Raw genomic sequence first — 26,321 nt, forward strand, 5'->3', positions numbered from 1 at the left:
TTGTGATTTTCTTTCGACGGATGACGTCATAGAAAACTTTTAACCTAGTCCCTTAAACACATAGTTTCAAAATGTTCTTTCATTTTCCAGACTTTAACTCTACTGCTGTACTTTATCTGGATGGCTTTAGTTTGGGGCTTTAGTTTACGCAGCACTTTTTCCTTTTTGCATTAATTTGTTTTTTTTTTCGGTTTTTCTTCTTAGATGAGGATGGTGAGGAGAAACTCCTCTTTTTTGCTAAAAGGAATTTGTTGTATTGGAATACTTGATGACGCAATCAACATTTCTGGATATGATATTAGAGCGGACCTTAGTCCGAAAAATTATCATAAAGTTTTCAAGCGGTCGTAGAAATTTCTATTCGCTCAAAAACTACATCCAGATCTTAAGTTTTGTAACCGTGAGACTGTTGTAATCTCGTCAGTGGTCGGGTATTATGGTCTCTGGTCAATAAACGACATCTCTCTGATCTCTATTGATATGCTAATTGTATCCGCTAGTGTCAGGAGGAGTTGGAGCAGGTCATGACCCAGCCATTTGCATCAAACAACGTTCAGAATGTTTGCTAGTTCTTATCTGAATGCTCAACGAATGATTAAGCGGGAAGGTTTGATCAATAATTTTTGCAGATATAGGACTAATAGATCCGAGAAGTACTTTTAACAGCAGATTTTCTTCACTATTTTTTCGAATTTCCTGGATTTAAATGTTTCGTTTTTTAAATGCACGTATGTCACGTATGTATGTACGTAATTCAAAAGATTTGGAATGCTTACTTACTTCCTCATTTTCTCTTTTTTTGCAGAAGTGTACCGTATAAAACCCGGTTGAATGCCGTTGGTTCCTTGTCTGCTTTGCTGCCCGACAAGCAGTAACAGCAGCAGCAGCAGCAGCAGCGGCACGGAATCGGCAGTATCTAACGAAGAACGTAAACCGAGGAATGATATAAAGGAAGAGATAGAAAATGAGGTGAAACGTGATGATTGCAAGAAATACTCGGATGTGAAGAAACCATTTGAATCCACGGATGATACCACTACCGCTTTAATAATCGACGAACAAGAAGAAGAGCAAAAAAATGTTATGTACGGACAAGGAGAAGGAATTCGGTGAGTGATAATAATTCCCAGAGAAAATCGGATCAAATGAAAGTGAACAAGTTTGGTTGTTAGTGGGGGCGGGACGTATATGATGTATGAATGCGTGAGACAATTAAATTGTTGCAAAATGTTTGCAAAGGTTGCAGATTTTGATTGCGTGCAAATTGTCGTGCAGAGAGTTCATTTTCATCTTTTATTCCATTTAAAATGTTTCTTTTTCTCGATTTTGCTACTCCATTGGGATGTTTTTGTTGTATTCGTTATAGAAAATTATACTTTTCCTCTAGTCGTGGTTCCGTTTTTTCCCCATTTTTTATTTCCCTCGCTTTATTTCTCTTTTCCGCAACTTTTTCTTTGAATTTAAGAGCTTTTCGATGACCATCCAATCAGTTACGATCCCCTTTATAACCTAATATTGTCACTTGGACGTCCAATTTCACAAGGGAACATTCCTCTCTTTTTTTTTCTAAATCAAATGTGTTGTTAGCGCGATGACATTTTGAACGCTCTCTAGATTCGTGCTTACGTATTATGGTTAGGAACAAACGGTTACCTGGAAACTCGTCCAGTCCCAAATTTTTGATGTTGATGATGATCACTATGGACCGGGTTTTTACGGTGTAATTGAGAAGAAAAGATGATTGTCACCTCTTTTTTTTCGGTTTCTTCTCCAACAACTCTGAATTCTTTAGCGTTCTCACGTGCAAACAGTGTTGTTATTGCAGTTTCTCTGGAGCTGTGGATAGCAACACGCACATATACACACATTCACCAAGAATAGCTATAGGAATTATCATAACAAGTTACGCTTGTTGTTAATGGTGCTTTGAGTTTTTTATTCCACTTTTTTTTTCTGCGTTCTGACGTCTCGAGCAAGCTTTCGCTGAAATGGATTAATATTTCAAGAAATTTATATCTTATCGGATAAAGAAAACTACGTCAAAAGTTTTATTTTCCCTTTGAACTTGAATATTCAGATGAAGAGCAAGGATTTAGGTTACTGTAAAGAAATTTGTGAGCATCGTGAATAAGTTGTGGAATGACACGTGATTGCTGTTGCTAAGTACTTGACAACTTTTTTTCTTCTTACCATGCACTAAACGACATTAGAACAATATTTTTGTCATCACATGGGATTTAAAAATAGAGCACATTTTATGAGCTAAGAATGTATGAAAAGATTTTTTCAGGCAACATTTAATAGATTCACATTCGACATTTGTCGCAAAAGCATTTCTATATCCGGATCTATCAAGTTCAATTCATTATTGGTTAATGGCATGTGTGGAATATGGGACCCCTCCGAACGATCCAATGGTCACTCAAATCTATTCGACAGTTGATGGTGAAATGATGACCGCCGGCGTCGCCGCCGCCGCCACGGTGAGTCAATCCGTTAATCATTCGTTTCTTATTGTTGTTTCTGCCATGTTTTCGTTGATTTTTCATCGTTCTTATTTTTTTTTTCTCTCTCTCTCTCTGCTTCGTTGTTCTTGTGAACACATCTGTCCATGTAGCATGTGCATGCGACGTTTGATCGCCGCTTAGACGCACACACATACACACACAGCTGTTTTTTTTTGTTTTGTTTTGTTTTGTTTTTGTTTTCTGCTGCTATAACGTTGTAATTGCACCAAGGATGACCGTTAAGTAGTGGGAGAGAGGGCACTTGTCACATGGGAATTTAGTCGATGATCCGGTGCCCACATACATACTTGTTTCGCTTGTCGGATGTTTACATTCCATTCCATGTTTTTATTTGTTTTCTTTCTTCACAACTTTCTTTTTCCGACGCTGTTACAGAACTTGCTACACTTATGCTCGAAAGTTCCTTCATCTACTATACATTAAGATCCCTATTTCCGTCCTAAGCGTTTTTTTTTCTCTATCGTTTGTGCCAACGAATCTCTCCTCAACTTTGCTCGTTCTTTAGATTTTTCTCTGCACGTTAACGTTTTTGCACGTGCTGAATCAGCTGTTCGGGCGAAATTTCCAAAACTAATTCATATATAGGGTTGTTGAAAAGTGTGTTTTTACTTGTTACTGTAAATGTTTAATTAACCGATGAAATCATAGCTAAGGATAGTTTAGTTCCTGTTTTTTTTATTCATGTTTTTCTAAATCGTTGATGAAATTCTGGATGAAATCTAACTATTGTCCAAAAGCGTATTTTATGATACAACTCATCATTTGAACGTGATTTTGTTATAGTACTTAACTTTGACTGTCTGTTTGCAGTTTACTTACATTCTGATGTCCCTGTTGCTTTTTTTTGCGCAGACTAAAGACTGGAAGTGGCAAAAAAAAATCCCCGTAATCTTTCTCCGTTGGCGTTTAAATAAAGGTTGAACGGTCATTCATGATAAATCCCACGGTGGTATTATTAAGAAAATCGCAATAGGCTGTAATTCCTGGCTGTTTTCACCTTATTTGTGGGAAATTTCAAAATTCATGAAATTGTACCATGTTCACGTTTTCTTTATGAAAACGCCAACAAGCAACGAACTCTCGTTCAGTTTCTCTTTTCGAAAAAGAAATCTTGAATTCTCGAGATCGATCGTTGTCTGCTGGTTATTAGCATTCTTCCTGAGTTTCATGAATTAATCTCTCTTTTAAATTCATCCTAACATTCCTGACATTGTTGAGATTCTTCACAACGATTCACATCTTACATTCATTTCGAACTTTCACTACTCGCTCGTATACGTGCGTGTACGTGTTGCGTGTATTTCTCCGTCTGTCTTTCGCATGCGTTCGCTAGCAATGTAGCAGTTCGTTTTTTTTTTTTGCTCCCTTTGCGTTCCGTTCATACTTTTTGTAGCGTTGGCGGATTTGCACGCTCTTGCTGAATGTTGAGTGTTGGAGTTCTAGTGAGGAGAGATTTGTGAGAATACTAAGTGCATCGCTGCAGTGCGTTGTTTACTAGAGGTGTCAGTCAGTTTATTTTTGAAATTTACATATGTTTGTTTATGTTTTGCCGTTTATCAAGTGTTAACAATGCACCCTCGAAATTTCCATTGATAATAGTTGGATCCAGTAGTAGTTAGGGAGTTTCCTTAAAAAAAGAACAATCCACAAATACAATACCAGGTTAGTTGTGATGTGAAAGGGTTTAGCAAATAACTCTTGAAATAGTTAACCCCATTAAGTACAACTTCTATTTCCAAGGATACTGAATCATTTTAAGTGTGTACAAAGCTCTTTAGCTCCAAAATTGCATTTTTCATTGATATTTTGATTTTGTTATAAATATTTATGCACAAGTTCCTCTCGACTGCGTCGTCGAGGGGAATTTATGGATTTTTTCCTCTCGTTTTATCATTAGGAACAACGTGTACAACTCGATTTTTCCCTTTTATTGACGTTCATTCAGTTAAATAACCAGTTAGTTGTCAACAGAATGATCTTCTCTTTTCTGGAATCAGCACCACGGATTGTGATTAGCTGCGATGCCCTTTTGGTTGACACCCTGAATTTCAATGTGGAATGTGAGAACTTTCTAGAGGATTATGAAAAAAGAACTAGTTCAAATCAAGTACGATTTTACTCTATACGTTGTAAATTTGTCATATAATATGCTGTAATTATTCCTGTTATCAAAGTCTACTTGGAGAGCTGTCTAGCTTGTCCTTTGGCATTGTATGACCCAGGATTGTTCCCGCGACACATCCTAAACAACACCGACAACAGCAGCAGGTCGTCGTGAGAGAGTAAGTGGATTGGCAGAGCACCAGAGAGCATACGACCATCTTCCAGCACAGGCTGATGAATAAGGCAAGGCTAACACACTGGATAAGAGATACCCTCGAGTAGGGACATGATTTTGAGAAATTCCCTGGATTTTGCCCTTCTGGTTCATCTGGGAAGAGCAAATAAATGAACCGTTTCCTTCCTTGTCCTTACGACTTTGTTAGAAATGTGGCGGTATTTTTGTTTTTGTAGCCGCACTATGAGTTTTAAACGTGGAAATGAAATACGGTATTTCACGGACTATGGATCTTACCGTACTAATTTGCAAATTACTTCTTGTTTCCGCCTATGAACCGGTGACAATGAATGGAACAGAAGAGAACTGACACAAGCTGACACATTTCTGCTATCGAATCTAATTTCTTTCTCTTCCAAACGTCCTCATAATGCTAACAACACCTAGTACATATGTATTGAACTGTCCTTTTTTATCACCAGGTATTCTGAATGAATTGTCGACGAAATTCTCGGTCACATGCTCTTAAGGACATTGTTATGGTCCTCCCAATTTTGTTTGCCCTCCGACTGCACTAGACGAAGTTCGGGATCAACCCCTCATATCAGCTAACATTCCAGCTCCTCAGATTCGTCCGCGACAGTTCCGTTGCAGATGTATATTTTTGCACGTTCTTTGCTCCCCGCTTTGCAAAGTGCCTAATGTTGGGAGGCATGGCTCTTCTCCAGCTCTCCACGCGAATCTTCTCCAACCGTCTCGTCTCCCTATTCTCTCGCGCTATGCGCTGCTCCATTCCCGATAACGGCGAGCTGTCAGAGAGACATGGAAGAGGAGGCCAGTCGGCCGGACGAGCAGACGATGAACGAGCGCGGCGGCGGCGGTGGCCAGAGAGTGATGCAGCCGGCAGCAACATCGGCGAGTTGTGCAGCGACAGTCTCGAGGTCAGCGTTCAGGAGAGACGCAGAGCGAGCGCCGAACCCTAGGAGACAATCAGCAGCCGCCTGCTGCTGCTGCTGCCGCTGCTGCTGTCGCTCGGGGAACCGTCGGCGATTGCGCGTCATGCCGAGCAGGCAAACGAGAATTGAGAATCGGGGAGCAAGATGGAGATGGGGGAGAGGGGATGGGGAAGAGGGGAGGGGGCGAAGACAAGATTCCGGTTGGCTATCTGATTTATTTTCATTCGGTTGGTGAATTATACTGTAAATTTCAAATAGTGGAATGTCCACACCTACGGTAATGAGCGTGAACCTCCATTTCTCTTAGTCAAGGCCAGTGTTGACCTCACGGTTATTTTGTTTGTTTCAAAAAAGTTGGATATATTTTTGATACTCTGCTGGTTCTTCGTTCCCCATGAAAAATCTACTATTTTCTCCCTTCTACCTGTCTTATTTCACTTTCATCCGCACTTTTTCTTTTATTTTTTGTGTTCTGACGAAGAAAAGAAAATAGAGATGTTTTACTGCCAACTAAACTATCATATTCATTGTAGAGTATAAAGTAGAGTAGCGTCTTGTAGTATTGAAAATTGGGGCGGTTAGAAGTAGTTGTACTAGTTTTTTTTCCTCTCTCGAGTAGCTTTACGATGTCTTTGATGTGTTTCCGCCGTTGCAAAGTAGCTATTTGTTGAGGTTTGCGGTAGATTCTCAACTGTTTCGTCACCGTGAATAAATCATGAGATTTTAGAATGCAAAAGATCCAATTCCTACGTGTTGATTGCAGTAGCGGCCGCGGAGACGAGATGGCATTCAAATGGATGTGCGTGTTCGTGGTCTCCGTTGGTGGTGGTGGTGATGATGGTCGGTGGTTGCTAGCTAGCTAGCCAGCCAGCCACCAACCAAGCCAGCACAGCCTTCGCTGCGTCTCTGTCCGTTTTTCCTCCGCACATCGTACGTGAGGGACTCTGCCATCCTGACGTTGTCACCTTCTCCGTGTTCCACATAAACACTGACGGCTAGCTAGAGCGCGTCCAGACTCGTCGGGGCCGTCAACGATCTCATCGAGAAGAGCCTGATGGACTCTATCAGATTAGTTGAAAAGCCCTTCTAGAGATGTGGTGAGTTGAGAAGTGGGGGAGGATTTGGGCTTACTTAAAGAGAGGTAAAGAGAGAGAGAGAAAAGAAAGGAAAAGATGTTGAGAGAATCACAACCATCTCCAGAAGCTCTATTCTCATTCGGTCAATGGAGCCATAGGTTCATGATATTTATGGAAGCTTGAGAGGAAGAAGAACCTAAGCGTCTTACAACTCTTTAAATGAAGGCCTTCTTTGGGGCTGGAAACGACGTTGCAAACTTGGAAATCCAATTTTTTTCTAAAAATGTCTCTCCAATAGAATCTAGGGAATCTGGGAAGGATTCAGTTTCAGTTACTCATTTTAAGATGGATGTTTCGGCTATGGTGACTTCGTTGACCTTGGATAAAAATCTTGAATAAATTCGACTTTTTTTTTTGAAAGATGTAGGTGTACTTTCATTTTTTGAGTTGAGATAGGTGATATTCTCTGGATTTGATAGTAGAATGGAGCGGGAAAAAGTGAAAAGGATGATAAAGTTAAATTTAGACCTTTTAAGAGCAATTACTCAGCCCCTCAGCACTATTCGTCTTTCATCATCAAGACTCCCTAGTTAAACATTCACCGTTGCTTCATCTGGTTGTTCTGTTCCCGTGGTTGTGTGCAACCTTAGACCTCCATCGTTCCCGTGTGTTGAATGACGTGTTTTCCGTCGTTGATGGCAATACGTCTTTTTCTCTGCGGCTGCGGCCCCGTATCTCGTCGGCCGGCCGGCCGGCGATGTGGCGATGGCGGTGACAGATCGGCAGCCGTCGAGGCGGAGTCGGTCGGACGGCCGGCCGGCCGTGCGGCCGGCTCTTCGGTGTCGGCATGGCTGTATGGTCGATTGCACTCTCTCTCGCTCCGTCTCACAGCTACTGCTGTCGCTGACGACGATGATGCTGTCGGGAACGTGAGTGGAGGGGATTTTTTGGTGGTAGCTGGAACATTCCGAAGATTTAGGGATTCGAATTTCCGGCTCGAGATATGGGAATTCTTCCAACAACATCGGAAAACATATAGATTACTGTGTACTGATTTTCTCTTTGGAGCACTTGATCACCGTGGAATAGTTGCAATACAGAGGAAATGTGAATAATTGCCGAAAATGGAAGAATATTCTCCAAAGACAGGAAATATGTGGTGTCCTACAATTTAAATCTTTCGTTCTTTTTTCGTGTGATGTTTGACTTTCATTAATTTTAATGGGCTCAACTCAACATTAAAAATAAGTTAAGTGAGAGGTATGGAAGCGGTGTTACTCCAAATGACTCCAAGTGTTACATTTTTCTCGAAATGAGAATCCTATCAGAAAAATAAATAGTGAATTTTGCAGATTTTCTTATCTGAAATTTGTTTTATTGCCGGCGGTATCTTTTGAGGTTCAGAATACGTCGCCACCGCACAGCTTCAGCTTCTAATCTGTTTTTTTTTCAAATTTCTAGTCAACCTAAAAAAAGCCTTTCAAAAGTGGATTTATAATTATGATATGATTATAAAAGAAGTAGTAAAAGAATTGAAATTACTCGCTTCATTAAAATGAGACCACGGGGTGTCAAGTTATGTATTTGAGTACAGGAAGTTTCTTTTAAAATTATTCCTGTGCTACTCGTGGCCAAAAAGGGAGAAGAGCTAATTTGATCCGTATTTTGGGTGGATTTTTGTCGTACTTATTGTGTAATTTTTATACTTATTGTTCTTTTATTACTGTTTTATAGTAATTATTTATTCATTATTTATATTATATATACTACTTATACTATATAATTATATACTATATACTTTATGAACTATTTATTGTTTATTCACTACTTATTACTATTCCAACTATTAAAATTATTCTAAGGAAAATATTTTACACAGAGGTCATCTCGTGTAATCTATTCCTACTCGCAGGTCATTTTTTTCCGACATGAGAAAAAAATGATGAATAGAAGACACTTCTTAATGGACACAGGAAATAGTGTTTATGGTCGTGTGCTCGCTGAAATGCATTGAATATTCATTCGCTAAGCGGCCTTAATGATCATGCTCTTCGTGATGATCCTATTCGCTTAACGGTTATACTTAATTTCAAGGATCTGAGAGCGTTTTCCTCAAACCGTTTACGTTTTAATTTTCTTCTTTTTTCTTTTTGTTCCACGAGGAAAATCACTTTGCATTGATTTTTTTAAAACTTATCTTATCTTATGACTGCGCTAGTCTGGTGTCCATATGTCCTATATAGGAAATATGTGACATTACTCGCTTACTTATCGTGCCAAGACCACATATTGTTCTTTTCCTGCATCACGATGCATTGAGGAGAGGGTGCATCTCCCCTCCACCCGTCATGGGCATGTATGTTAGTGGAGGCGGAGGGGGAAGGGATGGTCGACGTGCGTGCATAACTGACTGACTGACGTTCTGCATGCATGCAGACGGGGGACCTGCTCGACTAAGGGGGGAAACACGAGAAAAGATTCGAGATTAGTCCGTCATAATGCTCCTTTGGCGTTGTTCTAGCTGTAATGGCGGGGGTCCGATGATCCCAGACTTTTCAGGAAAGTAGAGTGTGAGAGGTTCGTGTAGTTACATCTAGTGATAGTTTCCCGTGTAAAAATACTGATTAATGATTTTAAATTGGTAATATGAAAAATAATGGTGCTGGCGAAGTCCTAGAGTGGACTGGTGCCAACCGAATCGACATTCGACCCTGCCGTCGATCTGCGATCTCTGCGCAACAGATTAGAGATGCGGTCGGCCGTTAGGTGTCGAGATGGGTTGGTTGGTTGGTTGGCTGGCTGGTTGGGTCTGTCCGCGTTGGTGTCCGAGACGGACAGCTGCCCTAATGACCGTCCACACACACACGCACACCACACAGACACTCATCATCGCCATGTGCCTAGGTGGTGGGATGGGGTTGCTTGGTGGCCACCATCTACTGTGGTCGTGTGTTGGCGGTCGATCGCAGAGGCGCAGTCCTCTTCTCGTGTCGTCCTGAGACTACACAGGATGGAGTGAAGAGAAAAATGAGGCTCAGATCTATGAGGAGAAAGTGAGATGATCAAAAGGGCAAGGATAGATAAGTAGCCAAGATAAAGGATGTTACCAGCTTTAGGAGAATTGGGGATTTAAAGGAGTAGGTACTGTAGGTTTTCGAACTCCTCTTCCAACTTTGAGCATTTTATTTGTCTGGCACCTTTAGTTTTAGAAATTTCTAATTTATGGATGCGAAATCTGCGAAATTCAGACTTTCTACTGCAAACCGTTGTAGATATTTAATTAATTAGCTGATTTAAGGATGCGAATCCTGGAAAATTTAGACCACCTATTGGTTACAAAACCACAACAAATCCATCTTTATCTATTTCTTTGGAACTCGAAATTCAGACTTAAGACTTCAGACTTAGGCTACTGTAATCTTTTCTACAAAATTTATAAATTTTATCACCAACTTTTGTAGCAAAACATCCCATTGATTGCTGCTCATCTTGTTCTGGCCATATGCCCTGTGTGTGCCGGCCCGAGACCGACCCGACTTGTCGTCGTTGATCACGCGCACAGCGAATCGGCGAACGATAAGACACAGCACAACTTTTGAATAGGCGATGTGCCGTTGCGGCATTGCTTGCACAAAGGGGATCCGAACCGTTAAGGCCCCTCCTCGCTAACCCTCATCTCTCGTCCACTCCTGTCTCGTCGTTTTTGTGGTCCTCGTCAGCGATTGCATGCTGTCCTGTAGAAATATGACTCACTCGAGTCGATGTCAACCTGAGAAATGTCTTCAAAAAAAAAAAGGCTGAAGCATTGGAAAGATAAATCGGTAGCAGTAGCGATTTCAGGATACAAGTCCCGATGACGATTCGAGTAATGAGTCCTCGACGTCACCCGATCCGCTCGACTTCGCCTCGCTTCTTTCTGCTTTTATCAACAATGGCAGCCAGTTGTTGAATGGAAACGGTGTGGATAGAGAAAAGGTAGGTTTAAAATGAACATTTTCGAGATCGGTTATCGTCGCTCACTGACGAATGACTCTAACTTTCGTAAAGCTCTTCAAATAGCACGTATTCACTTAGGGGCCCAAATTTTTATGGAATTTTTGAACTAGTTGCGAAAAATTTGATGGTACAGTCATCTATCCCAGTCCTTGAGGGGAAGTCTTCCGAGTAATTATGAACAATTATACTAAAACTACGGTAATCTGCCGTGGGAAACGAAAGCGATCTGCTCACTTGGTTTTAGGATCTTTTTTGGTCAGAAAATCCTGAAGTTTTTCTATTGCGGCCAAGATTTTTTTGGAGGGAATTTTTGTAAAAGATTAAACGATGTAAACTTCAGTATGAAAAGCAGATATGTACTGCAAGGTCTAAAAATTTCGAGAATTTTAGTACACTTTTGAAATGTTCCTTTTTTCCAGAAGTCAAATAGGAAACGATGTGGAGGCTCATACGATGGCAATAATGCCAAACGTAGAAATGGTTGGCACGAGAATGGACATTTGGAGGTAACATATCTGTTTCTTTTATGGTTTCCTTCGGGCATATAGTTGTACGAAAAACATGGGTATTGATTGCAAAGGTACTGATGATGGTATGTAGATGCGGAACTCAAAAATGATGCTTCAAAGTTTCCATAGAATGTTTATGTCCAAGTTTTAGGAGAAATAAGAGCTTTTGCATAAAAAGTCATAATAATATATAACAATAGTAGTAGTACCAATAGTAACAATAGTAATAATAATAATATTAATATTAATAGTAATATAGTAATACCTAATGCCTCAATTTGATAAACAGACATCTTTAGTTTTGAATTTTGTGATTGAGTTATGTATGCGCTGCTCAAGTAATCTACGCCCTGAGGCAGAGATTTCCTCCTTTTCCTCCTCTTTTTCTCACTATTTTAACACTTTGAAGAAATCGTGACTCACCGGTGGCTCATACATTCCTGGAAACGAACCAATAATGTGTGATCCGTCAGTGATTGGTCGTACTTTCAAAAATGATTTTCCAGAATTATGAGATTTTTTTCAAAACTAATCCTCTTAGTTAATGCATTATGGTAGCATGAAGGTGGCAAAAAAATGTTCTGTTATCTCTGACAATTCTATTACCTCTATTTTTTTTTCTGTAAATCTGTAGTAATGAAAAGTGCGGTTCTGAGGGTGCTACCATAGATGCGATAGTCGGACCTGGCGTTCCGACCTCCTTCACTTTTGGAAGGTAGGCGAAAAGACCCCTTTCACTTGAACTGCACCCCCATGAGCTAGACCCCTTCACCAGAGGAGGGTATGTCTCCTCGCTATCACACCTATGGGTGCTGCTCTTCGGTTTAACCGAAATCCTGAAGTCCTTTAATGGAAGAGTCGTTTTTTTTTTGATCGAAGAAAATATTTATAATATCAGTAAAACATAGCTAATAAATATACAAATAAATAATTATATAAATACTACAATAAAAGATATATGCACTTTTACTACTTTACTTTCAAACGCAAACTAGTTGTGACGCGTTTTCGAATATATTGTTACCTATTTTGAATATTATTGTATTAAATTATTGAATATTATGGTATTATTTTGAATATTTTGTTTATTTTGGATTTGACTTTATTCATTATTTTATTTATTTTGAAGTTTCATTTAACACTAAGAAATTTTATTTTGAGTTGCGGAATAACAAGTTAGTCGCAATGATGCACTGCTGCCATACAATCTCTTTTTTCTTTTATTTTTTTTTCGATTGTTAAAAATTGAGATCAATTAAAGAGCAATAGGTAGTCAATTAAAGAACAATTGCATGGGGAACGAAGTGTATTTTGAACTCATGGAGCTTTTCGATGCTCTCGTTAACAAATCCACTTTAACTGCATCCGTTTTTCAGATTAACGATGAGACATCATTGATCGATCCTCAATTGTTCTTTGAAAATGGAGAAGATGTAGCGTGTGCAAGCGGTTTAGTGGATAGTAAAGCGAAAAATAAGGTCACATGCGTGGTAGGTCTACTTTTTCCTGTTTTTTTTTTTGTCAATCACGCAAATTTGTAAAATACCTATGTACAATTTTTTTTCTATGTTTAATATGAAATTCAGGTATGTAAAGTCGAAGTTTGTAATACGGCGCGACAACGACACGTGTTCATGGTCCATGTGAAGAAGGAGGATATGTATCAGTGAGTGTTTTTACAGAAATCCTTGAAATAATAATAATAATAATAATAATAATAATAATAATAATAATAATAATATCAATAATAATAATAGCATTAATAATAGTAGTAATAGTAATAATAGTAATAGTAATAATAACAATAATAATAGGAAGATAAGAATACAGTAAATGTAATAATAACTATTTTAATATAATAAGTAATATAATTACATATAATATTACATATAATAAGTTAATGTGATAACATAAGTAAAAGTTAAAACATGTAAATAAAAAATAAAGAAGAATAAATATAATAGGGATAATAGTTCAGTAATATTGTTGCCATCGTATGTTGGTTTAAGATTCTCTACGGAAAACAAATGTAAATATGTCCTGAACCTCAATTCCTCCGAAAAAAACCCTCTGCTCAGTGTTTTTCTTTTCAAAATAGTTACGCGTTTGAGTGTCCAGCCACCGGTGGTTGTTACTGATTATCAATTAGATTTTTCCAGAGTCTAGAAGAGAAATTTTCGACGTTTGTCTCCGGCAATTTACGACCAAGCTTAGGGTTCATGTTATCGTCTTCGGGACCTATTAATTGCCAGGGTTAAAATATGTTTAATTTATTATTATATTTAATAAAACAAAATAGCTAACTAAACATAAAATAAATTGTTTGAATAACTTGAAGTAATTCAACTTCTTTCATTTTTCCTTCTATGTTTTTGTCTTTCTCTGAGGAAACTCCACTTTTGTTTATGAATTGGTGAAAATTCAATGAGAATTCAACTCGTTACACTCACTTATTTATTTATTTATTTATTTATTTATTTATCTCAAAGGCCAAAAGCAAGAGGCAAGGAATGAACACAAATAAATTATTATTTATTTATTTGTTATTTATTATTTACACTCTATTAGTCTTTGTGCCCACAAATCCAAAGAAAAAACTGTAAAAAAAAACTTAAACGAGCTCTCTTGGAATGACCTGACACAGTCTAAAATCCAAAATAGTTCTGGATTGTCATGTCATCTTCCTCTTACAGTAGACCATCTAGTGTGGTGCCATTTTTGTCAATGAACGCAAACTGATAGCTTTAAGTTTTAGGAGAGCTTAAATGAGCATCTTACACCATGACGAATGATCCTACGTCAGCAACTGTGCAGTGGATCTTTTTCTTTCAGCGTTGCTTGAATAATGATCGAAGAATAAATTTAATGGAATTGGAAATTCTTTTAGATGTCCTGAATGTGATTACTTAAATTCAAATTCTGTGTGGGAAGCGAAAAAACACTGTACCAGTCAACATGGGAAAGGTGTAGAGCCGATAAGCAACGAAGAGAAACACAAAGCTCTTATATTGGTGAGTTTTTCTTCGTAGTCAGATCAACTGATTACGATTTTTTATTTCTGGATGTACACCATGAAATTTTGTTGTTCAGATGTGGAATAAGCGATGTTTTCCCGACTGGAAACAAAAACGACCGCAATGGTGGTCTTCGGATGAGAATGCGAACGGATTGAATAACTACAATTCCGCTAAGGAGTTTAAGGATTTAAAAATTGATAATGACGAGGTTACAGCTATGATTAGGGTGAGAAAGGCTCTGAGGTAGTCTCTAATTACCAAGTAGTTGATAATAAGTTGATTACAGGAAGCCATACTTCGCAGAGAACCCGGCGATTCCATTATACGTGAGGAGGATCGAGACGATTCTGAGCCACGAACACCAGCACCCGAGGGACTTCATATAGACGATAGGACGTGCCACCTATGTTGGGAAGAGAGCCGGTAGGAAAACTTCGTGGTCCTCTGCTATCAAGTTGCAATTGTGTGGATTGTTTATTATTTACCCTATTGTTTACCAGATATCCTGGGCGACATATTGCACAAAAACATCTAAGGAAACCCCTGTACGAATGCCCTGTATGCGAAGGTTTCGGCAGTTATGAAGGATGCACCGTTATGAAACATATTCATAAGGTGAGCAAATTACAACATCGTTTTACCTGGATTACTTTTACCTGGTATACTACTAGTATAAATACTAAATAATTATGAGTAAAACTATAAATATTACCATATTATTGTTACTAGAAATATGGGCGGGTGTAGCGCAGTCGGTTAGAGGTTTCACTGCCCACACGATCGATCGGAGGTTCGAATCCGTTCTAGTGCTCACCAAGCCTTTCATCCCTCCGGGGTCAATAAATTGGTACCAGACTTGCCTGGGAGGATAAAAGCACTGACTTGACACATCGGCTAGCCACCGCAAGTCATTGTTTAGGCCAGTTTCACGTTCGTAAACCTCAAACTATTCTGAATTGAAGTGAACGTGGTGGCGCATCCCAAGCAGATTGATTAACGCAAGAAATTTTATCCTCTATGCTTAATAATAAATAATATTGTAAATACTATGCTTGGAATACTATTGGTATACTGTAATCTGTACAATTACTGTCTTTCTTAGGTCCACCCGGACTGTCCAGATGCTCAACCGATTAGTAATCTTGAACGATACGCTGATGAAATACGTGATCTACAAAATAGATGTTTCCCGAATCGACCGATGAAACTCGTCCGACCGAAGGAAAGCACTCGACCACGAGAACGACATCATTGTAAGATGTGTGGGACACAGGTAACATCGTATTTTGAGAATTTTTCTTCTTAAATTGAGCCGGACACGATGTTGCTATAATTTTCTATCCTTGGCTAACGTTTTGGCGAGTTCATCTTCAAAGAGTGTAAAGGTGGAACTGAACGCGATTTATCTGATCAAATGTCCTATATATAAATATTGAATCATTCTGAAAATTTTCTTCCCTTTCTCTTTTTTTTTCCAACTCATTTCGTCTACAGGTAGCTCAATCGGATCGACAACGACATGTATATCATAGACATTTGCAACGAACTCGTATATTTGAATGTCCATTGTGCAACTTTGCGTCGAACTACGACGTGCATAGGTGAGCATTCTGGATATTGTTTTCTTTCTTGTTTTTTTTTTATAAAACTGCATCCCTAGCAGAATTTCCTCTCATCCTTCCATAAAATTTGGAAAGTGCACCTTATCAGAACACAATTTTTATTCTGGACGTTTTGTAGGGTGAAATGGCATATTAAGTGGATGCATAAGGATGATAAGGAGTTGGAGCCAATTTCACATGAGAATGAGTATAGGTTGGTTTGAAATATGAATATTCACTGAATAATATTGAATTGAATATTTGTATGTATATAACTGTTATGTCAGTTACGTAGATTCTCATTTATTTAAGAAAAGAAATCGATCAGCTGAATGAGGAATGTTTTCCCGGTTGGCAACATCGACGAAAACCATTTTGGTGGCTGGATAATGATGACAAGAAATCGGAGGTATGTGGTTGTTTATAGAAAAGTTTTGACGTACTTTTTTTCTACATAAGTCCCCTAGTTTTAGGTTGCTGAAGATGGAATGAACGGACATATAAAAAATGAAGATCTCGATCCCGATACGGAAATAATTGAGAATGGTTCAAATTGTGTAAAAGAGGGATCACCTAGCTCTACGGGGAATGATTTGGTTAGTCGTGGTTGTGTTAAGTAATAGTTTTAGGGGTTTGTTAGTAGTGCGACTACAGGATTTATTGATCGTTGAGAGATTTTCAGGATGAATATGACGATTCACCGGACGGAAGTCGTCATAGTAAGGACCGTGATCATGTTGGTCAGCCGATGAAACGCGTAAGCGAATGGACGTGTAGGGTAGGTGAATTCTCTGTGGTTCTAGGACTAAAATTCTTTTTAAACATATCTTATTCTCTTTAAATAATAATAATTCTTTCTAAATAGTAGTAATTCTTTTTGAATGCTTCTTTTAAACATGAGAGTTTTTTTTGTTTTGAGTCAGAAGTTTTGTTTATTTTCAGCTGTGCTTAAAAGAGTTCAAACCGACATCAAATTTTCTCCGACACGTCGCCAAAGATCACTTGGATATGCCATTGTTTCAGTGCGCATTATGTGAATGGGGTGCGGCGGATGCTTACGAAGTCAAAGCTCATATGGTCAAGGTATGCGTTAACTTTATAATGAGGTGGTTTTTGAAAGGATACTTCTACCCGAATACAATATACTTTGTCGGAAAAAAAATGTTGAAAATGCAATGAATTTGATGGAGTGAGTTTTGCAAAAGTTGCCGCAATTACTCGCCCTGTTGTACAATTTGAGAGTAAACTGCAGATTGCACCACATTCGGGCAGATATTGTTTATCACCTGAATACTGTACACATAAGTTGTTTTCACGTTTTAGTCTGCCTAGCAACTTTCAAGGCTGGTAACAACAACTGCAATAAAATTGTTATTGCTTCAATTTTCATGCAGCTTTCAATACGTTTTTTTTTCTTTTTTTTATCGTCTCCTGTCGTATAACGCTATTGTTTCTCATCCTCATCCTGTGAAAATGGAAAGTAAAAGGAGAATTCTTTTTGCACAGAAACAAGATTATTAACGACAATTAATAATGAACTACTATGCAGCATTTCTCTTGTTATTTAAAGAATAAAAACACATTTCTTTTAAGTTTTCTTCGTTTTTTTTCTCTTAGAAACAATCCGTCTGTATTCATTGAGGACTAAAAACAGTGATTCTGTGTGGTAATGGCGGTCTCTGTACTATAGCAGGTTGTTATTCGCAGTGTTTACTTCCTGTAGTTAGAAAAAAGCCCAAATAGGGAACTTGTTGTGTACCAGCCATTTTTTATCACATAGGGAACTTGTTGTGTACCGCCCATTTTTGATCACTTAGACATAGACGATGATACAATCCGTGCTCACATGGTCATACGTTTAGGTGCACAGTAATGCCGATCTCGATCCAATATCCAATCTAGAGCTTAATCCAGAACATGTACAGCAACGGTTCTCAGAGTGTTTCCCGTCAAGAAAGATGAAAGTGCGTATAGTACATGCATATCGATTTTTTTTCCGACGTACTTATGTCTCGAAATGTACACTTTTAGCCGGGCACATTCGATAAGAAGAAAGAATCGACGATGCTCAGTGATGAGACAAAGGTCACATGTCAGGAATGTTTCCAAGAAATGAAAACAGAAGATCGTCAAGTAAGAATCCACACTGTACATTGCGAAGGCGATTGTTGATCTATTGACTATCGATTGCAGATTCATGTCTATCGACATCATTTGAAGGAGCCACGACTATACGAATGTCCACTATGTGATTTTTCGCATCATGCTTGTTCAAGTGATGTTAGAGCTCATATCAAGTTAGTTTATCCTATGTTATATGCATTTGTTACACAACTAGTTAATTTTTCTAATTTTTATTCTTCTGTTTGTTGTTTATTCCATTGGAATTTTTTTAGTTCTTATAAAGTTTTTGTTTCCGCCAATTCATTATTGTTAGCTGTAAATGAGAGAATGTTTTCTTTGTGTTAAAGATTTACCCATCGTGATAACGCTGATGTTCTACCACGAGCTAACCTCCTACAGTACTCCCAACAAATTGCCGAATGGAATGATCGTTGCTTCCCTGGCTGGATCAATAGAAAGTTACCAGCCAGTGTTATGGAAGATTTCAACAGGTAGCAAGGAATGATCAGTGTGTTTTAAAGGAATTGATCATTATTGGTGTCTAAGGTGTCGACTTTGTGACGAAGACGTACGACAAACGTCAAGACACATTGCTGAAGCTCATCTAATGATACAGCTGCACCAATGTCCTCTATGTGAATACGGAGCGCCGGAATCGCGCCTGGTGAAAAGACATCTAAAGAATAGTCACGATGAATTGGTTAGTTTTACCGTCGAATTGAATGACACCTGATACTTTTTGCTTTGATATGCAAATCAGCTCCCATCGCAGGAAATGGAGCCGATTGCGAATGTGGTGGTGCGGCGAGCGGATTTCTCTGCGTTGCATGATAAATGTTTCCCGGGACGACCGAAACGGTTATCGAACATTACCATATCGGGTGAGTATTAGTCTATCGAATGAAAATTTGTTTTATCAAACCTCTACTGTGCAGATGATGGGCGAAGGACCAAATGCAAACTCTGCCTATCGACTATAAGCCGTAAACGACGTTTGACGCATACGTTAGAAAAGCACATGAGCACTGCTTTGTATGGGTGAGTAAGCGTCTATTGTTTAGCGTTAGTTATTCGTAACATTAGTTATATAATTATATAATTATAGGTTTTGTAATTTTCGAATGTTAACCGCGGTATTATAAGTGTTGTTTGTATTACAGATGCTCTGCATGCCAGTTTACTCACAATTGGGACGAATCAGCTGTGGCGAGTCATATAAAATCGGCGCATTCGAAATCGTCCAATGCAAAGGCAAGTTTAGTGATCCGATTGCATGGAAGATTAAAATACCCAAGTCCATTATTGCTTTTTGTAAATTGGAATTGGTAATAAGTTTTTTCTTCTTTTTTTTCTTCTTTTTATGAATTAAGTTTCTCAAAAAAGGCGATAACTTTGCCGACATTGTGTTCTTTCCTTTCTGCAACTTTTTCTTCCCATCGTTAGACCAACTTATTGATGTTTATTTGAAATAATTTGATATAGACGAGGTGGCCCACCAAGTGTTCTTCTTTGTTTTTACCTTAGTTATATATAGCACAAAGTTATGCACCCCTAAAGACTCAAAGAAGAAAAGGAGATGTTACAAGGATTTTTTTGGTAATTTTGTACAAGAGGCTTTACCGGAAGTAAACAAACTTGCGTGGAAAATTTACATAAAAAACGAACGACTTTCTCTTCAACTATTGACAACTTATAACAGTGTTCCCTTAAAGAGAGAGGAGTCGCGAATTTTCCTCTCTGAGAATTGGCTCCAAGAAAGAGTGGTGCAACGTGGTGAAACACTTGTTTAGCATAAGTTCAAATAACTGAACAAAAATGGAGCATTAACAGCGAGCTAGTACAAATTCTCGAGCAATTTACGAGATTTTTTTTGGGAATTTTCTATTCCTATTCCAAAGGCATGCTGCGCAGTCCCAACCAATAAGTTCTAGTTGACAGCACGCTGCACGTTATACCTAAATGACTTAATGGTCCTACAGGTGAGCTTTTTTTACAATTGATTCCTCATAATTTGGCAATGAAGAGTTGTGGGACGGAAATAATCAAATTTTACTCTTGAAGAAATTTCTAAATTGAGATTTGATGTTTTGATCACATGGAGATATTCAACGTTCAGTTGAATATGGATTACTAATTATACCCTTTTTCCTTATGTACTTGATTATAGGTGCTCTGCCTACTTGCTCAATTCGAAGCAGAACTTCGTGAACGAGGTCAGCAATGCTTTCCGGATTGGGTGATAGAATCCAGTTACTTCGAGTAGAATACGAGAAAGAAAAGAAAAGAAAAAGAAACAGCAATTACTAAGTACGTAATTACACATGACTTGCTTTATCATATGCTTTAAAAATTGTTGCTCTCTATTTTTTTAGTCTTATAGATTTCATTTGCGCTCGCATACATTGCCATAGTTATACGGTAAGCTTTTTTTCCGCCAGAGAAGCCGCTTTCAGAACTCTTTGCTGTTTCATTCTACTTGTATCGAAATCAAGAAATGGATAGTTCCTACCAAAAGTATTCGATCTCTTCAGTATACCGTAGCATTTTTGATGGCTTAAAAACGACTTGATGTGTGAGAGTCGATGGAATTTTCGTCAGCAATTCATGAAAGAAAACATCGGAGTACTGTAAGCATGTGGACGGTATTTTAATTATTCTGCAATTCAAAAAGTCCAAATATATGAAATTTCAAAATAGACAACATATATGGGAATTGTTGTCAGCTAATAAGAATGAAATAGCTGATAAAGCTGAACGAGGCTATTCTGGCAGAAAAAAAGAAGAATGTCGTATAGTTCCGTTACCCATTCCCGGTTACAGAATGAGTTTTTCGTTCACGTTTTTATTGATCGATTAATCAACATTCACATGACATCATATAATTGTTTATTGTTATATGTATTCCTGTTATTTGCATTGTTTGTTTGTTTCCGTTCTCACATCCCCATGAGTGCTTTTTTCCTATCTTCAGGGTTTATGCTATTTACAAATACTTAATTCTCTTGTGAAATTGATACTTTCCATGCATACATATATACAGTAACTTTTAGGTGTCATTGAATATTTACTATTGATTGGTTTGTTGATGAGAAACGCTATTCATTCATGCTCATGTACAGAAACACTTTGCCATGTTGATATCTGACTCCGTTGGTTCTTGCCACACCAGTGTTGTTACTGTATGCCATTCCTTTAACTGAGAAGTCTACTGTACTCATTCTTTATCTTTATGAAAATGATCTCGGTCATGAATTGTTCTATTTTTGATGTTATATGAAGAAGTGAACTGTATGGTTTTGCTTTGCATCCCTGAGCATGCTTCTGCAAGTAGTTCAGAGAAGTTGCGAGTGAAAATTAGAGGATTCAGTTATGTCTGACTGCCTCTTACAGGGTGAATTTCATATTCCCCTCTCAACCAGAATTAGCTATGAGGTTTGCAACGGCTGAAGGCTTATACAAGAAATATTGATCCGGTCCTAACTAGGTCAGTTTTGAATAAATCAACTCTTCCGATTACTCGAGAGAAGGGAAGTCCAGGATGGGATTGTTGAATATGATGCGAAAGATGTCAAAGAGTGTGGAGTAACTTTGACCAATGTTTCCTTGTTTCCTCAGAGTCAGCGTAACACAAAGTTGACGTTGTTGGGATCAGTGCACGAATGGAAAGAGGTGGAGGTATATGTAGTCACGAGTATCAGTGTGATCGCGCTCAATTCTCCATAGTAATCCAGAGAAACGGGCGCGGAACAAGCTTTGTGTGGTCCAGTCTCCCCGACTATGAAACTTATTACGCGATAGAATGCGAGAAACTCCACCATCGTCCAATGTCGGCAGTCCAATCGGTGTATCTCAAATTACTTTGGTTACGTTGATTACCGTTGTTCTTCGAACCTGTAGGGCGGACAACAGTAATTTTTCCATTTGTCCCAATTGCGTCCTACAGTCGTCCAGTGGTTTCTCTTTTCGCGTGGGACACGAAGAGTATCGAAATTTTAGTTGAAGGAAGTCTGACTATTGTGTCGGCGGTCTTCCTGTAGTGCGCTTAACATCGCGTGGAACCCAGTCGCTAATGGCTCCGGTCCAACGGTTGTCGTTAAAGCGCATCACGTGTACGCGCCTTATTTTACTTTCCTTGGCAAACGCGGCGGCGTCTCTAATCTTCGATCGCTGATGTAGGAGAGAACTTCGACTACCGTCCCTTACTTGTGTGAAGCGGAATACTCCTAGCCATCACTCATTCAATTGAGCGTTCAATGACACTCACCGCGTTTTCTTCCTGCTTGCGAAGTGCCCAGGTTTCTAAAGCATAGGTCAAAGAAGGGAGTACTGTGATGTTGAAGAGGAGAGCACGGAGCAGGATGTTCCTAATCTTCTTCACTACATCATCGATACTCGGGGATCAGGACATTTTTGTTGTTTCATGCTTATTTCCCGACACAGATAAACGTAGCTGGTGCATTCAGATATGTTCGCCCGTTGAACGTGAACGGGGCATTGGAGATCTATCCTTTATGCATGAACATAGTCTTTTGCAGATTCAGCTGAAGACCGATGCATCTGCATGTTTCGTCGAAAAATTGCCTAGCGTAGCGTAGAGACACCAGTTAATGATAGTTCTTGGACTTCGCTCTCTGCACTTAGCTGCTTTCTCTTCTCTCCGTGTGAAGGAAAATCTCCATGAGGCGATGGTCCTATGCCGCATAGAGCTTTGGCACAACAACGAAATCTGTCAGGCAGAAGCTTTTACTGATGGTGATGTGGCCAATTTCATTAGGGTTCGCTCCACTGAGTGACTGCCACGTCCAGCGTAGAGAAGAGGGCTTCTGGAACTGGGAGTTCCCATTGGTGGTCTTAGTCGACATTATGAACTTCCTCTTCCACCGTTCATTACGTTGTTGCCGTGGTTTTCGATGTGAAGTTCCTCAGGTGTTCCTCTCTCGGGGCACTTTTGGAATTGAAATCACCAACGAAGACCTTGTGGAGGGTATGGCCGTTTCTGTGGAACTTTTCTAGGTCCACATAGAAAGCCTCGACTTCAATGGTTGCATCCGTTGCAAGCGTACCTGCCTTACAAGTACAGATCGCCCTCCTGGTCTTTTTTCGTTTTGGTAGCCTGGATGGCTCCTGCAACCCAATCCTTCCTGGTGCTACCGTACCATGGCTTCCTCCCCAGTCAGGAGTCTCTTTCTTATTACTGTGAGATGCGTAAAATTTTAAAACCTATGGCCAGGTTGGAAGCCCCTAGTCCCACGAGTTTGTGGGACAACATTGGATCCTCCCAGAGCGGACAGGTGGACCTTATTCGTTGGAGGCGACTCCAAACCGTCTCCTTTGCACCTCCCGGTCGCTTGACTGTAGGCTTTTGGCCGGGCCAACGTGCGGGGTACAAAGGTGTGATGAGTCAGTTCGGACACAGCAGAAACAGGGAGTTCATCTCAGGGCAGCCATAAGGTCGCTTTTGGTCCGCGATTGCCTCCTTATCCACCACTTGGGGACGCGCCACATAGTCTCGCCACTAACCGGCTGTGATCCCTCTGATGTGGGATATTTGTGGATATTTCAAATAGGCACCATAAGTTCCTCTACCCGCACAATCAGAGACGATTCGGGACTTCTTCATGAATAGATAGTGGTAAGCGTGCAGTTCACAACTAGGAGCGTGATATTTTAAATATTACTACTGTCACTTATCCCGATCCAATCCGCTCAATTTTTTGACTCAGTCTCAATTGGAGATTGTGTTGGAAAACTAGAGGATATAGTTGTATCCAACCTTCTCTTTCAGGATGTATTCCGCATTGACGCAGATTTGGTTCATGTATTCTACAGAGTTAGCGGATGGGCTCTGCAGCAATCCAGGATTACATAGGATTCAATTGTGGGCTGCACCATTAGCATTCAGTTATGGGATGACCTCGGTTGATTGAAATCTAGGTGAGTTCCGAATGATCCGCACCTTTAATTGCATGACCTAGCGGCTGATTGCGAAAATTTTGAGATTGAATTATTGGGGATTATAACAGTTTAAAGAGTATGGAGAGTACAGTAGTCAGAACGGCTGAAAAATCTTCCGAATTTTCCGAAATCTCATCTGTTTCGTGATCTTCTTTGTCACTTTCTTACCTTTATTCTTATCTCTTTGAAATCTTTGATGAATTATGGGGATCGAATCGAGCACTGGTTAATCCTCACTCTGTTTTGCTTCTCGAGCGTCTGATTGTTGGTTGCGACTCTGTACTTCTGAATAACTTTGAAATTTCGAATTTTTAAGCGTTTAAATTTTATAGGACAATCAAAAATCGTCCAAACTTAAATAGAAAGTCTTCAGTCAGCAAAAAAATGATTTGGCTCTTGTCCAAATGAAACCACATTATAGTTAGAACATTCTTGATCACTTAGTGCTTGTTTTTCTCTATATTTGATCCGATATTTTACTGCTGGTTGATGGATTACAGATTTGGGATTTTTGCTCGGAAGATATCGTAAACATTTTTGTGCATTGTGCATTATATGGGACACTATTTTTCAGTTTCATGGTACTTTTGTTCTTTTTTCCTCGCTTTGGAAGTTTATTGTAATACGGTAGCACGATATGAAACGATACTGGTTATTACCGAGAACCTCATTATCTCTAATTCTTTTTTTTTCAAATGTTAAAAAGTGAACCAAAAGTGCGTATTCATCAGAATTTACATTCCTGCAATGGTGAAGTTAGTTAAGGCTAGCATTTAATTAAAGTTGGTGATGGGTGGGCAACTTTTTTTTCAACAAAATTGTTCTTTTCGTCTGGTCTAAAATGCTAAATTCTGTGATTAGCATTCATCCGGCTTCGAAAATTCTATTCCATGCCAGCAATTTTTATCCATCAAAATTAACCGACTTATCAGTGATCACTAGACTAAACACCCATCGCTTCTATATTAAAGGTATCACCTCACGAATCTGAGGTGGTACAGATTTCAGGTGGAGTATTCTTATACGGGATAGTAGATTATGGAGAGGGAAGTGATTCCGTCCATTTCTTCCTAATTCCTGTAAAAAACGGCCCTGAAGATGCGGCACGTGCACACGGCTGGCGCGCTCCAATCGAACTCTTTGTAGAAAATAGCGCGCCGGATCGCTCGAAGCCGCATCTTCCGGACCGTTTTTTACGGCAAATCGGAAGAAATAGACGGAATCACCCCCTCTCCATAATCTGTGATCCCGTATACGAATACTCCAGCTGAAATCCGTCCCACGCCAGATTCTTGGAGTGATGCCTTTAATTATTTTGAACACCAATTTTGCATCCTGGTCTGACGTATGCACGGAAAGATACTGTAAGTAGCGAATATTCCTGAAAATGCTTCTTTCACTCGCTACTCCCTTATTTCCAGCGGCTATAGTACTCGAGGATGCGATATGTTACTGTATTTTATTCTGTATACCATGTCGGTCTAGAAAAACAGGGGCTAGTCATCAGAACAGAATAAAAGTAACCAAATTTTAACCTAAATGCTAAAAGTAAAGTAGAGTAAAATTAAAATCAAACCAACTTATTAATCAAATTAATCAGCCAATTATTTAATCAAAATTTTCTAAGATTAATTAAACTTAATGGTAGGAAATTTTAAAAGGGTGAAAACAACATACAATGCAACAATAAATAAAATAAATAGTATACAAATAAGAATAAGATGTCTTAATAAATACTTCTTTCTCATGTTTTTATATAATAAGAACTACAATGTTTTCTGTTTAAAATTGTTTTTGGAAGGACTCTGGATTTTTTTAGTGCTTTCGAAATTTAATATTAGGGTTCATATTGCCTGGGGCATGTTACGCGATTTACCGAAAGAATTCTTGGGAATAATCTTCCTGACACAATTTTATCCACCTATATTACTGCCTATTATTACTCTACGATATCGTATACATATGTGTACCCCTCTCCAATAACTCTCATTTTTCATTTTCCTCGTTTAAAATTCTTCACCATGTTTCATTTATTGCTCATAAGTTTTTCTTTGAACAAGCATACATTTGATAAAGTGGATATTTTTTTGTACTTGTATTTTTTTTTGTTTTAGAGTTTTACAATTTATTCACGTACGTTACGTTGAATGTATGTAGCGCAGTGTTAAGTGGTGGGGCTGCGACTGTCTTTCCTACCTCTGGGCCGATAAATCTACTATCAGGCTTGTCTGAGAGGAGACGAACACTGAATTGATAGAAATATTTGTGAATTTGAAATTTA

The 26,321-nt window shown here is 38.9% G+C and overlaps 1 protein-coding gene across 2 annotated transcripts; it reads left to right on the forward strand.

The window, feature by feature from the left end:
* Positions 1–831: 831 nt before the first annotated feature.
* Positions 832–24,012, forward strand: RB195_008476 (uncharacterized protein; the record flags this gene model as incomplete). Of its 2 annotated transcripts, XM_064195000.1 has the most annotated exons (28): positions 832–1,109; positions 2,291–2,483; positions 10,679–10,813; positions 11,254–11,340; positions 12,720–12,833; positions 12,930–13,009; positions 14,231–14,354; positions 14,434–14,586; positions 14,647–14,783; positions 14,861–14,975; positions 15,463–15,633; positions 15,855–15,961; positions 16,101–16,175; positions 16,274–16,370; positions 16,435–16,557; positions 16,644–16,739; positions 16,904–17,044; positions 17,824–17,925; positions 17,993–18,094; positions 18,155–18,258; positions 18,433–18,576; positions 18,632–18,785; positions 18,858–18,966; positions 19,021–19,123; positions 19,246–19,336; positions 20,253–20,321; positions 21,535–21,569; positions 23,871–24,012. In XM_064195000.1, 28 exons carry the CDS (start codon positions 832–834, stop codon positions 24,010–24,012), a joined length of 3,381 nt encoding a protein of 1,126 aa, XP_064046144.1. The 2 variants fall into 2 exon arrangements, with proteins under 2 accessions (XP_064046144.1, XP_064046145.1); XM_064194999.1 differs by lacking the exons at positions 21,535–21,569; positions 23,871–24,012 and having other exon boundaries at positions 20,253–20,348.
* Positions 24,013–26,321: the final 2,309 nt, after the last annotated feature.

Source organism: Necator americanus, chromosome III (genome assembly GCF_031761385.1).
Source record: "Necator americanus strain Aroian chromosome III, whole genome shotgun sequence".
In the NCBI taxonomy this organism is placed as follows: domain Eukaryota; kingdom Metazoa; phylum Nematoda; class Chromadorea; order Rhabditida; family Ancylostomatidae; genus Necator; species Necator americanus.